The 17,913-nt window shown below is 37.7% G+C and overlaps 1 protein-coding gene across 2 annotated transcripts; it reads right to left on the reverse strand.

Annotated features, from left to right (window-relative positions):
* Positions 1 to 191: 191 nt before the first annotated feature.
* cln6a (CLN6 transmembrane ER protein a) lies at positions 192 to 16,329 on the reverse strand. 2 transcript variants are annotated; one of them, XM_042410097.1, is made up of 8 exons: positions 16,100 to 16,329; positions 11,769 to 11,886; positions 11,531 to 11,629; positions 8,726 to 8,914; positions 5,217 to 5,272; positions 3,495 to 3,617; positions 1,635 to 1,920; positions 192 to 1,525 (listed from the first exon to the last, which is right to left on the reverse strand). In XM_042410097.1, exons 1-7 carry the CDS (start codon positions 16,159 to 16,161, stop codon positions 1,650 to 1,652), a joined length of 918 nt encoding a protein of 305 aa, XP_042266031.1. In that variant the 5' UTR covers positions 16,162 to 16,329; the 3' UTR covers positions 192 to 1,525; positions 1,635 to 1,649. The 2 variants fall into 2 exon arrangements, with proteins under 2 accessions (XP_042266031.1, XP_042266038.1); XM_042410104.1 differs by having other exon boundaries at positions 192 to 1,528.
* Positions 16,330 to 17,913: the final 1,584 nt, after the last annotated feature.

Below are 17,913 nucleotides of genomic sequence, written 5' to 3' on the forward strand. Positions count from 1 at the left end.
CAGCGCTGCATTGTCCTTTCCCTTATCCCCTAACCCGTAACTCTTCCAATAGAAGGAAGGGACCGATTATTACCAGTCAATAACATGTGTAAGTTTTCTCTACTAACAGTTGATTTTGAGCACATTCTGTGTTAAATAAGAAAAGGAAAGAGCAAGAAAAAAACAAATAGTGATAGCCACAGACTAGAAGGTCGATTTCATCATTTTAATTAAGATATGAGAACAAATATAAAATTTAACGTGTGAGGAACCAGTAACTAAAATAGCAACGCCACAGTATTTTCCAAGCAACAAATTGATCTAAGAAATTGGAACAGCACAAAACATTAACACAATTAAACATTAAATACAAACACAATAAAGATCTTCACTCAACATGTCAAAGAAAATCAAGAAAATAACAAGTCATCAGTTAAATTCTGGTGAATAAAAAATGAGTTTCATTGGCTTCCTTGACTTTTGAACAATGTAAAATGACTGTAAAAGTGGACATAACTTACAAACAGCATGTCAAAATCATGCAATACAGAACAGTATGTTGGCAGTGAGTGTTTGTTTGCAACAGGCGGGGTGATAATTCAGTGACAACAGTATGTCAGTGTCCCATAAACAGTAATAATACTGTAACCATATTCCCATATGGAGATAGCATATCATAGTTTACAGTTCTCATGTCTAAATGAATGACAACCTAAATTTCACAAAACAAAAACTGTCAAAGAACATGACATTAAAATACCTGAGAATTTATACTGTTTTTTAGAAAAATATAACTTTTGAAACAGTCCTCCATTTAATATTCTGTTCTAAAATCATCAAAACATGTTTTAACAAGTTGTCTGCCTGACTGATGTATGCTATTGTTCAAATAATAGTTCTTTCATGCTGTTGTTCAAGTGGGACTTGATATTTAATTTTGTGCTTCTCACTTGAAAAGGGCTATATTTTTTAGTCATTTATCCATACTCACAGCATTCAGATTTGTCAATTGATTGGTGAGAATGAGATTTTTTTCAATTTTCAGTGAATATAATTGATATTTACCTTTTGAGTTCGTTTGCAAAAGGTCAACTTTCTTGTTCACTTGGCTGGTTAAGAGGCAGTTGATCTACTGTGTTTACTGTCAGTTCATTCATGGGTAATGAAAACAAAAACTCAGCAACATGGCATAACCGAGGGATTGTAAAAGTAAAAAGGGATACAATTTTTTTTTTTTTTAATCATGAAAATAAATTTATAGATTTTTTCAAACTAAAGTATGAGATATGAGCAGAGCCTTAGTTTTCTGCTAACCTGCTGTATGTTACGTGCATGTGCTGAACATTGCTGACCTAGTTTACGATATCTCAGTCTCGGGTCTCGTCACAAGATCCAAGCAGTTTTAACAAATTCGATTGCATGTTCAAAGCCTTTGTGAATCAATGCAGAAAGAAACAGAGCAGACGCATCCACAGCGAGGTTGGTACACATCAATGACCTTCATCGACTTTGTTTGAGTGGAGCTGATATCTGCGTCACAGCATATCTGCTGGAAAAAAAGAAAGGACAAGCAAATGTAAGTGGGTTTTTTTTTTTTTCTGAAGTAAAGCCATTCACAAACAACACATTTTCTGCAAACACAGAGGGACACAAACCTGGACAGATGTGACTCAGTGGTTTTCCTTGATATGTAACGTGTAGTAGGACCAGGGTTCTGGCACATATATGAGTCCGGGGTACTTGTTGCGCAGCACCGGGTCGTTCCACAGATAGACCACCCACAGTGCCACCAGAAGCACAGTAACAGAGAAACTACAGAACAAGAACTGGCCGTTGCTGTCTGGGCTGAGGCCTTTACGTTGTTGATGAATCACCATGACAACCATGGCAAGGAAGGTGACAAGGAAAAGTTCAGTGATTTGTCCTTCAGTGACCAAGTACCTGGAACAAATGAGAGAAATAGCAAGCAATGTCAGGAATTCATGGAGAAATACAAAAATTTTATTTAGCAGCACATTGCAAGTGCAACTTTTGTATCAACTATATTATACTGCTGTGTATTATTAGAGGAAACTTTAGATGTCTGTTTTATGATGGAAATGTTTTTTTTTTATTTGTTATATTAGCAGTTACATTTGAAATAATAAAGTAATTGTGTAATTGCATATTTTTAGTTTTGTGCCATTCGTCATAGCTCTTCTACTAAATCTACATTTCTTAAGGCTTCTGCACAAAGCGTTGAAGAAGACATCAGAGTTTGTTTACGCCCCTACAAAAAGAAGCCATCTGGTTCTCTCTTTTTGTCAAGTAAGGGATACAATTTTTGAAAACATTAAAATTGTCCCAGCCAGTAAACATGGTGACTTAAATTGGTTCTGTCAAACTTTCATTTTTGACACTATGCAAGTGACCCAGAGTTGTTTTGAATAACAGTGCACACATTACAGTACAATGTTCACTGTCAATCACCTGACAAACGAAAGGAAAAGCTCTGTCTCAAAAGTTGTTTTTGTGACTGTTAGCCAGAAAGCAGCTAATATTAAAACAGGGTGGACAATCGATACAGTTAGTTACCATTTTTAAAAAAAATCCCCAATAATAGGTCATGCAAAACAAAAACATGTGGCTTGTAATGTAGAAAGATTTGGGGAAATGTTCATCAGGAAGACTGAATTTAATGGGCAATAATTTCACTGTATATTTACTAAATTCATTAGAATATATGCTGAATGCTGTTAAGCCCTTAAACCAAAGTCAAACCACAAATTTATGGAAATTTATGGAGTTTCATAGGATTAATTTCTAATCATATTAACTACTATATAATGTACAAATGCTTCAGTCTTGAAGTATTTCTTTATGAATGCATCCATTCATTTCATCTGCACATTGGTGCAAAGGTCAACACAACAAAAACTCATAACAACATATGAAAAGGCGTTTAAGGCCTCATAGCTCAAAGCTCAGTGCTATAACTGCCATCATTTTGGAAAGGTAACATGTTATTAATGTATTTAACATATATTTTGATAAACTGTTGCTAGTCCTTTTCATGATCTGTTTTATGTATATCCTAAATTCACTCTTTTCTTTGTTGACTTCTTCTACGATTGCTTTGCACACCAACCTCTATTTGCTATGTTTATATTTTCTGTCTTTATCCTTCATTTCTTTAATGTATCCTGTATTTTCTTATATCAGAGTGATTCAGAGGAGGATGACAGAGACAAAATGCAGGAAGAACAGGATTAACAAACTAAAGACATTGCCACAGAGAGTACAAAGCACTTATATAATGGACAGGGAAGGCATCTCTAAAATGTGGATTTACTGAAGACCATCATCAGATTTTGCTATTTCTTTACACATGTTGTATCACTCAGGCTACTGCAAAGGCTGATGCATTGACTAAAAAGCTTTTTTTCCCCCTGCAACAAAACCCTGAAGTCATGCATCCAAGCACTGCTGCTGTAATGTAGAACAAAGTTTTTCAAAGACGTGAGAAGGCGACTGACCAATAGTAGAGTGCGCTGGGTCCCAGCAACAGCCAACCAGAGACAGGAATCTTCTTCTGTTCTTTAACCTCGGTAAAGCATCCAGTGAAGTAGATGAACAGAATGACAAAGAAAGGAATATACCTAAAATAGAATGAGAGGCAGGTTTTTATAAACTGTAGTGTGGACTGATCAAAAATTCATGCATGTCTTTGTAAATGGGATGATGCAAAATTTAGCTAAGAGGTACAGTATGTAATTATCCACAGTTTAGTTAAAACTCATTCAACAAGCATCACCCTAAAAGAGGAAAAATCCTTTTTAAAATAGAAAACACTTATTTATACATATCACTTATCAAAACACCGCAACACAGTTTCACTCAACAGTTTGATTACCAATCTAAGTATCTAAGTACTTAAGGGTACTATCAAACTGCAGGTAACCATAGGAACAGTACTTACTGTAAGCCACATGCTTCATTACCACTTAACTGTAACACAAAGCTAAACATGGATTAAACTGACAAAAATCCAACTATAAGGGCAACAGTGAATTCTGAGGTGTCCTGAAAGAGCAAATAACGAACTCAACAACGCTCTGCGACTTCTCATCATGCATTATCATTTACATAACTCCTTATTCTGCTCACACTGTGGTGCTGAAAGAAAACACTGCAACGTTGGCCCATTAATTGTGTGAATCATTGAAATGTGTCCCTGCAGAGCAGAGGCTTGTTGCATATTACTGCCTTTTTTTTTTCTCTTTTTACAGCTTCTCACTTCTGCAACATTAATACTAAAGCTCATGAACCTGGTAGGATTAAGTGACTTAAATGACTTTTTAAACATTATTGTATTTAATAATTTCAGCCTCACTCTATCTTGTATTCATAGTTGAGTGAGTTGTGAGTTATCTTTTTTGTTTTAATCATATAAAAGCATGTTATTTCCTGTAGCTTAACACTTATCACTGTAGTATTTTTGATAGACTATATGTATACTATCATAGGACTGCTTTTAACTGTGTAGTAATGTATCCTCCTGGATTTTATTGCTGTTTGTTTTGCCAACTCAGTCCGTTCTGTCCAGAGGTGCATATTGAAACCACACCCACATCAGATCATAACGTTACGCCCGAGGCAACAGTATCAAAATTCTGCTACAGTCAGACTGAAAACATTACGCCAGGGTGTTATCAGCAAATTGAGCAACTTAACTGCCATGCAACTGTGCAAGTATGTGAAAAAAAGAAGGGAGAGACACACACTTATTGCTTATAATAAAACCCAACCCCAATCTTTTTTTTTTTTCCAAAATAAACCCTGTTAAGAGACAAAGACAAAGAGGATTCAGTCCTTCTTCTTCTGCATGCTTTAAAACTCATTATCCAGTCAGCTATCTGGTGTAAACTATCATCACAGACCTTTTAGTCTGCTCATTCTAAATGATTTCTGTGCTGTATTTAGAGATGGAAATAGTCACAGATTCCAGCACACTGATAAGTGGCTGCAGTTCTCATGGTCCCCTGTGTGTGATTTACTGAATCCACACATTTGTCTTTTCATTAGTTTCTCGCATTTCATATGTTCTCAAAGGACACAACAGCCATTAGAATCAGATTTATCATTCAAACTTTGGTCAATACTGACGCAGCAAAGCATTCCACCCTTTATTCTGCTATGTTCCAGTCATTTCCCAGTGCTGTATATACCCAACCCAGATAATTATCACAAACACGTACCACATTAAATGTCCCAGCTGTTCATCATAGTAATACAGCAGCTCAAAGGAGTCAATCTGTGAAGGAAGAACAGAAAGACAGAATCATTATCAGAAACTCATTATCAGGCACAATATACAATATGTTGTTCTGCACTGGTAGGTAAGCAGTGTGGTTCTTTCTACCTATACAACAGTGCCACCTACTGTTCTAGTACTATTTATGCTTAATTTTGACAGTGGCAGGTGGCAAATGAAAGCAAAACCCTGTATATAAAAGCAGAGAAACATAGCGAATGCAGACACTTGCATACGAGGCATGAGAGGTCATTTTCACACCTTGATGAGTGTGAAAAAGATGTGAATCATATGCTATGGCACTTGCAATCACCAGATCTCAACAGTTGAACACACATGGCAGCTTGTTAGACAGCACTGTCAACTAACATCATCAAAACATCAAATGACGAAACATTTTTAGGAAGAATGGTATTCAGCCTTCCAGTTCATAGAGTTCAGAGTATTGGAGAATATATGCCAAGGAGCTTCAAGACAGTTTATGTAGGTTTTTCCTTTGATTGACTGATTTTTTAAATGATTAATTCACCAATAAATGTGTCTGAAATCCTTCTACATTTGCAGTCTCCTCTTAGTGTGAAAGGCTTGGCATGTGATTTATAAAACTAAAACGACTTACACACTCGTATAGGCCCCTCTGGGGTAAATCCTCATTGAAAGAGTAATATGCTAATACATTAATTTTATATTTATATAAAGTCCCCTCAGAACCTCTTTGTGCGGTTTTATAGTGTAGTGTTCAATTTCAGTTAAGAACTCCCATCAGTGATGGATGGCACAGAAAAAAAGCTGCATTGCAAATACTTATTGTTACTCCATGTCCATCAGTGCACAGTGGAAGTATTATGAGGTTCACACACTGTATACCTCTTCAGGCTCTACAGCCTCATAAACTATGTGATAAGAGTCCATAATCTTGCTCTTAAAAACAAACAAACTGAATAGCTGGTGTGAAATTACACAACCTAAATTAAGCAGCATCAAACAGAGACATCTCCAATAAAATACTATATAATCTGCTAGAAATAATACTTCTTTGAAGTAAAAATTTGATCAGACTAATCTCAAATTCTGTCAGATGGCAACTGAACAGTAAAACATGCTTTATAGTGTGTTTATCTTCATATATATCAGTTTTGATATATCAAAAACAGAGTTTGGTGTAGATGTGAGAGATTAAGGTATCACTAAAATGCTCACAAAAAATAATGTATTAAAACAACAAAGGGGCACAAAGGATGACCATTATAAAACCAACTTCATAGAGTTTTATGTGAAGTCAGTGATACCATCCAAGCAGAAATCTATCCAAATCACAAGATGCACATGACTAAGGATGTTAAGCATGCTAAGAATATTAAAAAGATTGCCTTCAAGAACAAGGACACAAGAGAATTGAAGCGTGTAGAAAAAGATTTAAGAGGAAAATTACAAATGCCAAAGAGGTTATACAAGCTACAACTATAAAAGGCTTTTAAAAGCAACAATACCAAACACTTATGAGACATTATGAAGGGGACGACTGAGCTGTCAGCCACTCAGGAAAGCATTAGTGGCAGACAATGAGTTTGCAAATGAACTGAACATTTTTTTTTAACAAGGTTTGATGAAGGGAATAATTCAGATCATGTTGTTATTATTCTCAACCCGTATGCACCTCTGCAGTAAGACAGAACTGATGTTTCTGCTGAGCAGGTGAGGAATAACTTTAAAGTCAGAGGAAGGCTACAGGTTCATTAACCTAACTGAGCTTGCGCCTGTGTGGCAACCTATTTCTCATTGTCTTATAGACACTCACATAATTCCTGAAATGTAGAAGACCTCACATATTGTGCTTCTTCCAAAGAACGCATTTCTTAAGGAACACAGTGGTTATCGTCCTGTAGCGTTAACCCCTACTGTGAGGAAAACCTTTGAAATAATTGTGGTCCAGCAGCTCACCAAGACTGTAAGTGCACCAGATCGCATACAAGTGAAATTATAGCACAGAAGATGCAGTTGTAACATTAATACACCTGATATTAAAACATCTAGGCTTAAAACTACAGCTAGGGCTCTCTTATTAGATATTTTATTTTAGATTCTTAGACATCTGCATTCAACACAATTCAGCCAGACTGCTTAATAGCAAAGAGGATTCAACTAAGATTAATCCTCTTCTGACTCAGAGGTACCATTAATTTCTTACTAATAGAGTGAGTTCTGTCAGTGGTTACGTGCACATCAGTAACCAGGAATATCGTTGGCATGTTTTTTCCCCTGAAGCACCATGGAAATGAGAAATCTGGTTTCCTCTTTTAGGGTAGGGGATTAAGAGAAACCTGAATAACACAGCATGATTTCTGCTGGACAAACCTGATTTCTTGGACTGGTACCATACAGACAAAACTGGTTTTCTAAAAAAGGGTTTTATGTGTATGCAGCTGCATAACAAATACCCAACACAGGGAAAGCATCAGCAGTGCACTGGGATGAAAAGATTATGACTCCTAGCTGTGAATTCTTGTAACCAAAATAATTAACTCCAAAGTCTGACTCAAACTGAACCTGAAACTTTAACAATTGCATCTAAATAAGTAAGTTCTCAAAGGTCAACAGCAGGATATTTATGAAATTCAGACACATGCACACAGTGGACTCTCTCACTACAGAGCCTGTGCTCTCACTGTGCTGTCAGTCAAAATGCTCCAAAAAAAAAAAAATCTCTTAAAACTTCAACATCACATGGCATCACTAAACAGGTGCCTTATATAACATTTACTTTCAATACACTGAAAATATGACAATCTTCAGTCCAAAAACGAGTTAGGGAGCAAGGGAGAAATATAATTCTTATATAACTGCATGTAACTGTTAGTTTCAGAGTAATCAGGTTATTACATGTAAACATTTTTTATAATTTCTGGCCTTAACCTGATTTCTCCCTTTAAGAGACACTGAAGGTCAGACTTTGTGGTCAAATTGGGCCAGTGATGATAATCTTAACATGAAACAAACATACATGAGTTAATCTATAGGCTGTAACAGTCCTACTTTATTTTGTTTTACTTGTGCATCATGTCAACCAATTACATCTTGCTGACAGCCACATCACTGTCACAAGAATGGTGCTTCGCTTTAAGCCAGTAAATCAAGATCTGACAGAGAAAATATGCAATAGCAAAGAGCAAAGAGAAGAATAAGCTGCTGCTGGATCCTGCTTGTTTTGTTTGCAGACAAGAACAGCTCAATTCTGATATCACTGAACAGTCTCTGGAGAGTCACAGTCAACAAACAAAAACAGTTTTTTGTAAAATTTTAATAGGGACTAGTAGTTCTATCACATAACAACATAGCCAGATGAAAAATATTAACATAAAAAAATCTTCACAGTGTATCCCATTATTCCCAGTATCCTCATCATGGCATAAAAGTGTACTCTACTCATGCACTCAAACAAAAATGGAGCCTTACCAAGGAGGCAGGTTTGAGGTCTTTGATGATCGGGTTCTCTCTGACTGACAGGTGCAGCTGGTAGCCACTCAGGATGAGCCGGTGGTTGATGGAGTCTCCCACCAGGTGGATGCTGGCTCCCATGACAAAAGTGATGATGCAGAGGTAGACTGCGGAGCGAGGCAGCGCTCTGGGACTGCGTTCGATCAACTGAACAGAGCAGCAACACACATATTCACACACATATATATATTGTTCTGATTATTTTTAAGGCATTACACTATTTGGTCCTATCATATTTCAGTAGCTTGCTATCTCATACAGCTCCACTAGGCCTCTCAGGTCATCAGAGCAAGGGCTCCTGGTTGCACCCCACCTAGCTTTTGTCATCCTGGCTCCTACATTACAGAGTGGTCTCCCTCAGAGGGTCAGATCAGTTTTAAATCTCAATTCAAAACCTATTTATTCTCAAAGGCATTTTATTGATACTTCCCTGCTCTGATTTGTTCTTATTCTTAAAGATGTATTTATTATTTTTATTATAAATATTTGTTCAAATGCTTTTTATTCCTCTCTGTCATTTGTACTTACATAATCTGTGTAAATGATACCTATTTTAGTAGACATACTTCATTAATATTTTTGAATAACGTGTCTACATTTTTCATGCTGCAGTGTCCCTGTAGTTCATTTCTCAGAAATCACTTCCAACTGCGTACATGACAAGGTGTCGTCCTTGTCCTTGAATTTTCTGTAAAAGTTTTAGTGTTTGCAGGTGGCATTCTTGCCTTTGTGTGCTCGGCCATGGTAGTCGATGTGTGTTTATGTTGACTACCCTGTTCTCTCTTTATTCCAAACAAAGCACCGTTAAAAAATGTGAAGTCCATCTTTGACTTCATCTGTGTCTTTTTCTTTTTCTTCATACTGCTCTCAGAATTTGTAGCCCCCAAGAAAAAATGTGTTTAATAGATAACAAGTAGCTTGTATAATCTAAAAAAACTTGCCATCCCCTCTAAGAAAAGTAAGTAATTTGCTTGTATTCTGGATATTTGAACCTGTTTCTCTAATTCAGAGAATTCACTTAAGGTCTTGTCACTGCTACAAGAGTGACACTCAACTGAACTGAACCCCAGAGACCTTCACCTCTGAGCCTCCGAAAAGCAGGTAAGTTTCTATTGGCTTTGTTTATATTAAATATTTCTTATTCACAAGGTTACATCAAATTTCTCAGCAGTGATGGAATAAGAGTGCAATGTCAACCCTCAGTGAACCAATCAATGTCAGGAATCCTGTCAGGAATTTAAGACTTTCAGCATAATAAGCATTCAACAGTAAATGTCAGTCATAATAGATAAGAGGTCCACTAGACTCCTCCTGTTTGTTAGAAACCTGCTTGAAAGCAACTGATTGTGCTGCAAATATTTCTTACATCTCTGTTTGTTTTACTCTTTGTCACTTTAATGTGATAATGTTTTTGTCCAAGTTATGGGGCACATTTTACCTGTCTTTTGATTGGTTAGTAGGTGTGCTGTTTATATGTTCTGATGGCTACCATGGTGATCTTGGTTAAAAATGATTAAAAAAAAACAGGGAAAAAATTAAATGAAAATTTGAAAGTCCATTATCACTTGGTGCCATTTTTGGAATGTACTACGTGGATTTACTTTATAAATGTCTTGCAATTATACAACAATAAAGCAAGAGTCATTCTATCAGCCCACACTGAATATTGTATTAGTCTCTTTTAGAAATGGCAAAAAAGTAGCATACACACACTGCTCTCTCCTCCCACAGTGTTTCTTTTATTCTAACTACTATATGGATCAAATTGTTTTGCGTTCCAACTGTTGACACTTGTGATCGATGATCACATCATTGTTTCTCTGAAGACCAATCAGTAGCTACCACAGCTTGAGGCTGAAGCCAATGGAGAATTACTTAAAGCGCAATGCCACCGACAGCCACTAGATGCTGGCTCCAACTGACACCCGTTCAAAATGCGTCAACTTCTCTCTAGAAATATTAAGTTCTTCAACGAGTCATTATGGTTCCAATCGATAATTTTGGAAATTATCGCTCTGTTCATAAGATTTGTGTATACATACATACATAGTAGGCTTTGATGTCTGTCGTTTGGGTGTTGATTGACAGCTGTAATTGACACTTCACTCACTTGCTGCTCTCCCAGGCTCTGGGACTTGCAATCGGACTATTGTCACAATATTTCTGTAAGTTTAATCTTACTTGATTACAATACCTGACCCGTTAGCACAATTTAGCTAAAGTAGCTAACGTTAGCCCAAGTGCACACTGCTGCCCAGTGTTCCCAGTAAGCTAGCATCCCATAAGCAGCAAGTCTGGGATTCAAACTAGCTCCAATGCAAACCAATGGGTGATGTCACACCTTGCTACATCCATCTTTATATACAGTCTATGTTGAAGACACGCACATATATACTGTGTGGTTGCCTGTAGTTACAGCCAATTGCTTTCCAGTTCGATCACCTGTTGCAGAGTGCCGTCATTTTGAGACATGTATATCTGTATATGTGATGTTTGTTGGTGCTTGTTTGTGCGTGAAGAAGATCTGATTGATTGAAACATTGTACAGCAACATTTCGATCCATAAATAAACTAAATAAATAAGTAAATAAATAAAAGAAGAAAGTAGAAGAAACACTGTGGGAGCAGAGGACACTGTGTGGCTTCTACTTTTTATCATGATGTCTCCTATTTACTCCAGCTAAATCGTTTTTTGGATAAGCATACTTTTTTTTCTCCCTCCCCTCCAGTAATACCAGAGCACTTTGCTGTGTTCAGACGTACCTTCAGCATAAGAAATGGTGTTATGACATTGTAGGCCATGTGGAAATAGTCTCCAGCACTGGGCTTGTTCAGGGGAAACCATTCCAGAGGAAGGATGATCTAAACAAAATACCAGAAACTGTTTGTGTTCATCGCTGCAAGAAATGATGTGTGACCATCCCTTTGATCATTTTTTGCACTATTTATTTAAACTTCATTAGGTATGGCTTAAGTGAAACATGCATTGAGCCTTTCTTACCATGACAATAGGCCTTCCAAAGTCCAGTATCCAGTTCTGTAGAGTCAGACAGAACCACAGGTCAAAGTGGAAGCGCTGCCTTTTCTTCTGCTGTGCGTTTTCCTTCACACCACGAGAGCTGTAAACAGAGATTTTCATTGACTGTAAGTCATTGTTATAAAAAAGCAAAGGACAGCACAGACAGTGACCCTTTGATAGACATGTCGGGAACACTTGAGGTTTACTGTGGTGTTTACAACTGCAGTAAAGTCAGATTGAAATACATGGTTGCCCTTGCTGCTCTTTACTTATCTACTTCAATACCTTCATATAAAAAGGTAACCAAGCACTTTGTTTAGAAATTGTAATGTCTAAATGGAAATTTTAAACATTTCTGGAAATACTTTTACTTCTGCATCCACATACTTTAGCAGACTATGGTAAATACATAAAAGAAGGAAATTAAATTACACAATATAGTTTATAAATACTAGAGGTGCAACGGTTCATCAAGCCCACGGTTCAGTTTGTACTGAGGTTTTGGGTCATAGTTTTGGTTCGGTTTGTTTTGCACATTAGGGAGAAGAGTGTTATTTAAAACAAACATAAAAACTACTTTCAGTACAGCTGCGTTCTTTGTGTTTTGCCTTATTTGCAAAATAGCATTTTCAATTCAAACATTAATAATAAAATAAGAATATACAAGTAAACAGATGCTTTTTCTAAAGTAAGTGCCACTTTACCTACTATTTAAAGCAAACATAAAACACTTCCAGCATAGCTACATTTTTCACAACATGAAGTGCAACATATTCAACAACAATTCAGCCTGTGGTGGCTTCACTTGTGTGTTTAGTTACTGTTTATTCCTCCCGACAGGTTCTTCTACAAAAAGATAAGTTAGACAACATTTTCTGAAGAACGGCGGGATCTGCTTGCAGTAACAATGTCCCCTGCAGTCGAGACAACTCTCTCACTCGGTAAAGATGTTGCAGGGACGCAGAGGTGTCGTCGTGCAAGTTCTGCAACATGAGGACAGCTGCTGTCATTTGCCTGCCACAATGTCAATGGATCAGCATCCACATGAATGCTGTCTGCTGCCTTGTATGAGCTGAACAAGAGGCTTCATCCAGGAAAGGCAGGGATTTAAACCTTGGATTGAGGGCTGTAGCTGTCTGAAGATCAGGGTCTGTGTACCTTCTTTCCAGGTCTTGAGTGATGGCTGTCTTTGCTTCTTTGATGGTTGCACTGTCCTCACGTCTTGGTGCCATGGATTTGAGCATCATTTTCTTCAGTGGGAGGATTATTGACACATAGGGGGTTATTTCAGTGCTCATTAAGGCTGTTATTGTTTTCAGAGGTTTGAGTAGCTGAATGAGTGCCTCTGCCAGTTACATTTCACTGGCAGTCAATATGGCAATGTCCTTGACAGAGCTCTTCACAGCCTCTTGCATTAAGGCAGAGCAGATGGCGGGTTGCTGCTCCACATAACATTCAAGCATGTCATGTGTGGTATTCCATTGAGTTGAGACATCATGGAATTAGCTTATATCTTGGTATGTCTTGCATATCCTGCTTGGATGACAAAACACGGTGAGCTGTGGTGCTTTTGTGGAAAAATGTTACCACTTTTCTGACGTTCCTTAGGAGGCGGGACACTGAATTGATTGAGACTTCCCTCTTACAGCAAGGTTTAGAACATGGGCAAAACATCCTATCTGTGGCCCCAACTCCATCAGCTTCTTTGATAGCATTCACAATGTTTTGTGCGTTGTCTGTGGTGACTGGGATTTTGATGTTGGGCCTAGCCAGCTTCCACTCACTCACTGCATTCATCAATCCGTCAGCTAAGTGTGTGCTTGTATGGCTCTCATACAGAGGATGTGCAACACTGCACTTTCCATCTCCCAGTTCCAAATATAATGAGCAGTCACGGTCAGATAACTCTCAGTCGCTGTGGAGGTCCAACCATCACTGGTAAGAGCTGTGTAGGTGGTTTTGGCCAGTAAGTTCTCAATTCCCTCATGTCTCTTCATAGAGCTTCCGAATTACTTTGTTAGTAAACTGTGTGTGGGAGGGCACAGTATAACACGGCTCAAGCTTTTTCACCAAATGATGAAATCCTGCGTCACTAACAACCGAAAATGGCTGTAAATCTTTAGTTATGAACACTCCAATAGCTTTGGTTTTATCTTTGTATTTGTCTGAAAGGTCTTCTGAAAGGCAGCAGGAAGGAGAGTTTGTTGTTTCTTCCCTATAGAGGCCGACTCTTTCCTCATTCCAGCCATGGATACGTTTGGGTGACGCCAGAGTAGATGCCCCATCATGTTAGATGTATTACCGTTAGGATACCTGACATGTTTATTTTTATATTTTATTTTACCAGGCAAGAGTACAGTTTACAGTTTCTTATTGACAATGATGGCTTGGCATGTGTCAAGCAACGCTCACAGACGGTGTGTGATGTTCCCACAAAGCTGACTTAAAAGATAATGGTGCATCCTCAACGTTACATTTTCTTCTCCACATTGTATTCTTGCCTCTTAGCTCCCGTTCCGTTTCCCTCTCCCCAGTTCCACTTACATGACTTGTCACTGGTATACTGACAGTTCACTGGACAGCTGCTCTCCAGGGAAGGACTCTCCCTGGAGAGTGCACACACTTGCATGCACACAACCTAACAACTTTTGTTTACTTGTGGAACTGAAAAACTGTCGCTCACATGTGCAAACCTGGCCGTGATTTGTGTAGTGAACAGTTCATTTTTTCACAGTATGGTTTTGCCTCCCTTATAAATAACATTGTCACATTTAGGTTAATGATTAAATTATGTTTGCCACTATAACATTTTTCCTGCACTCTATGAAATCGCGTTCAGAGAATGTTTGCACCAGTGGATGCAGATTTGCTGACCTACTCGACTCATTGTACATTGTGTCCACTTTATACATTTCCTGATGTATGATGAACACAGTCGCTCACTGTCACCATATGTGCCAGAACAACAATGGGATAAATGCAGCTGATTCCTTCAGCCCTGCCTGTCAGGTCATGTAAAAAGGAACATTGGCATGTTTGTCAACACCAGCAAAATAGACACGGACTGCTGCTAGAGCTGTCAACCTCCATGTCTACCTGAAACATCTCCTGTCATTCAAATATCCAGACAGCATTCAAGGACGTAAACATGGGTCAAATTCTTAACCTTAATTAGGCCAGGCAGAGTTTTTGTGAAAATCTAGCGCAACTTTCCAAAAAAACATCATTTCCAGACCAGGAATGCATGCAGCCATTTACAGCTTCCTCCATGGACACACATCTAACTCCTTAATAGACACCTACACACAGTAGCTTTTTCCAGAGACACAAACTGACTTTTGCACACAGACTACAATGCACAGAAATATAGCTGGCCTGTGTAGATAATACTACTGCATATTTCATTCATATTTTGTATTCATCACTTCACCAATGTAACATATACATATACAGCTATAGCTACATCTATCAGAACCTTTACTTCTGCACATATTTTGCACCACCTCTTTATTTTTACAATCCACAAGCTAGGTCATGTATATAGCCTAATTATTGTAATATTCATAATGTACATAGATTGAATTCCATTTACTTGTCTTCTTATTTTGTTTGCATTTATTACTAGTAATTTATCTGTTTTCTCTGTTTCTTTCATAGTTGTTACAAGGGGATTTTCCCCTCCTGGAATCAATGAAGTCTCATCTTATCTTAATCACTATGCATTTTAAAGTGTTTTACATTGAAATATCTTTTGACATCATATGTATTAGAATTGAGGGCCCAGTCATCTAGCACTACGCTGCAGGATCAGTCAGGTAATGCAGTGAAAAGAAGACTGGACTGTCACTTGGCAGCAGTGAAGGCAGCCTGAAGTCAAGAGGAAGGTAACATGAATCATCCACAACGTCAGCATCTATTTATATCAGTCTACATATACTACCGCTGGAGTGTTTTCACAGTCCCTGTTTTCCAACCACAAGCACCCACTTGATTTGATAGTATTGTTAGCCTACAAAACTAACTTTCCTTCGTTTCTTAAAAAAGCCAAACGGCCAAAAAGCTTAAGATTCCGCGGCTGTTCGCTTCCGTTCGCGCGTCCATCCGCGCTGCCGCCAATATTCGCTTCTGAACGCATGAAGGCGAACAAGCAACAGAGCGGATAAAGAAATGGTAAGTTAGTAACACGAGGTTAGGAAGGCAATGAGTTAAAAATCCTTGTAGTTTCTGAACAAGCTCCTCTCCCCTCATCTAACGAAGGAAGGACAACACAGGAGAAAGTTAGCAAACGTCAGCCTAACGTTAAGCGAACAAACCTATTCTGTGATGCTGCATGTAACGTTGCATTGTTGCCTCGACGTTTTCGTGTTGTCTGCATTTTCGGCTCCGTTTTAGCTACCGTTGATCCAGCCAATAGTACTCACTGACTGTCCCGTTAGTTCACACAGACCAAAGTTAACGGAATTGAACTACAGTAAACATCTTTCTGTCAATACTCAGTTTCACTTCCTAGTTACTGCCTTGGTGCCGCCTGTCCGCTTAATCCACCAATCAAAATGCAGCAGCGGAATTTGAAGTCTCAAAGGGCAAAATTTACCCTGAGTTCTGTTTCTTAGGCAAATTCACCAAAAACACGTTTTTTGTACTTGAAAACTTTTTTTAAAAAAACTTGAAGTGAATAAAATGATTATTACGATTGCAAATGAATAATTCTGTTTTCTTATTCTGTCTTCAAATGATGAATTAACAACAACATTTAAGGCTTTTTAAGTTTTACTTGCTATTAAGTGTCTGCCATCATATTCCATCTCAATTAATTTACAGTTTCCAAATTGATTTATTTATAATTGGCTTTGATATGTATCACTTTATTAATTGATTAAAAACAAACTCTCACACTCACTGAAAAATATATAATTATTCAGGTGAAATCAGTTCAGGCCACATTTATTAGTATGTTACCATGCTAATAGTTTTGTTTTCTTTGGTTTCATGTGCTAAGGCTTTCAGATATATCTGTCTCTGAGATTTCTGATTGATTTTCTTGGCAAAGCAAAAGTTTTACTGTTACACTCTCTAATTCACAGACCTCACTATAACTACTTTCTCACGAAGATTTAGTCCCCATGAAATATTTTTACCCTTCCAATCTGTCTACTAACCCTAAGCCCCAACATTTATTCAGTAGAGTAGTTGTTAGGCTTACTAGGAAATGCATTGTTTAAACAAGTAATTATAGAACATAATTGAAGTAATGCCTTTTTGATTTAAGGTTTTGCCATTAGAGGATGCAATTAGTCCAAGAAGAATATGCCTCCTGTTGTGGGGAATGCTGTCAATTATGGTTCAATCATCTGTTGTATGCATTTTATTTAGACCAAGCTGCTCTTTGTTTCAGACCTTCCAATCTCAGCAAACATATGCAAACACATCTTACACTAATCACACCATATATGCAGTCTACATCAGCATAAAGTGGTCACTACATTTCTACCCAAGTTTATAACTTCACATTCTTAATTGCCTCTCTAGCCCGTGAGGATTACGCTTTATCTTTGTTTGGAAAAACTGTACATGCACAGGAAATAAAGATAATGCAAGAGGGGCAGTGTAGGAAACAAATGAAAATATAGTGACTCATTTACTTATCCTGTAAAACATGATCAGTGCAGCGGTACATTGAGAAGTCGGCACAAATTTGTGTTTTTAGCAGCTACTGTTAAAGCTGTATCACTTTTGAAACAGAAACAGCCTCACTTATTTATGACAAGCCTTTTGCCACAAGCAGCATCACCTTATGTATTGTTATTTACTGTACACCGAAGCCATGATCATATATGGTGGAGGTCCAACTGAAGCTCAGAGTCCTGTGAGTTATTACTGGACAATCTCTTCCTTACTGTCCACTAGGGATGTGCAGTTGGCCCAGTATTTGTATTTGTATCTGTATTTGTTGAGGCAGCAAAATTATTTGTATTTGTATCGAATAAAAGTGGAAAGAGGCTTGAAAATCCTGTTTTTGTTTTGTATTACCCTTATAATTTTAGAAAATTAAAGATGAAAATTAAAGTGATGTCCAAATTAAGAAATATGTGTCATGTAGCGGGTGGATGTGACTCCCCTCATTGAG

Source organism: Thunnus maccoyii, chromosome 1 (genome assembly GCF_910596095.1).
Source record: "Thunnus maccoyii chromosome 1, fThuMac1.1, whole genome shotgun sequence".
In the NCBI taxonomy this organism is placed as follows: Eukaryota; Metazoa; Chordata; class Actinopteri; order Scombriformes; family Scombridae; genus Thunnus; species Thunnus maccoyii.

Excerpts from the sequence above, each read along its gene's own strand:
- cln6a (XM_042410097.1), bottom strand. The coding sequence starts at position 16,161 with ATGCAGACAACACGAAAACGTCGAGGCAACAATGCAACGTTACATGCA. Across the intron at positions 11,630-11,768 it reads TTGGAAGGCCTATTGTCATG|ATCATCCTTCCTCTGGAATG; the intron begins GTAAGAAAGGCT and ends TATTTTGTTTAG. Across the intron at positions 3,618-5,216 it reads CAGCTGGGACATTTAATGTG|GTATATTCCTTTCTTTGTCA; the intron begins GTACGTGTTTGT and ends ATTCTATTTTAG.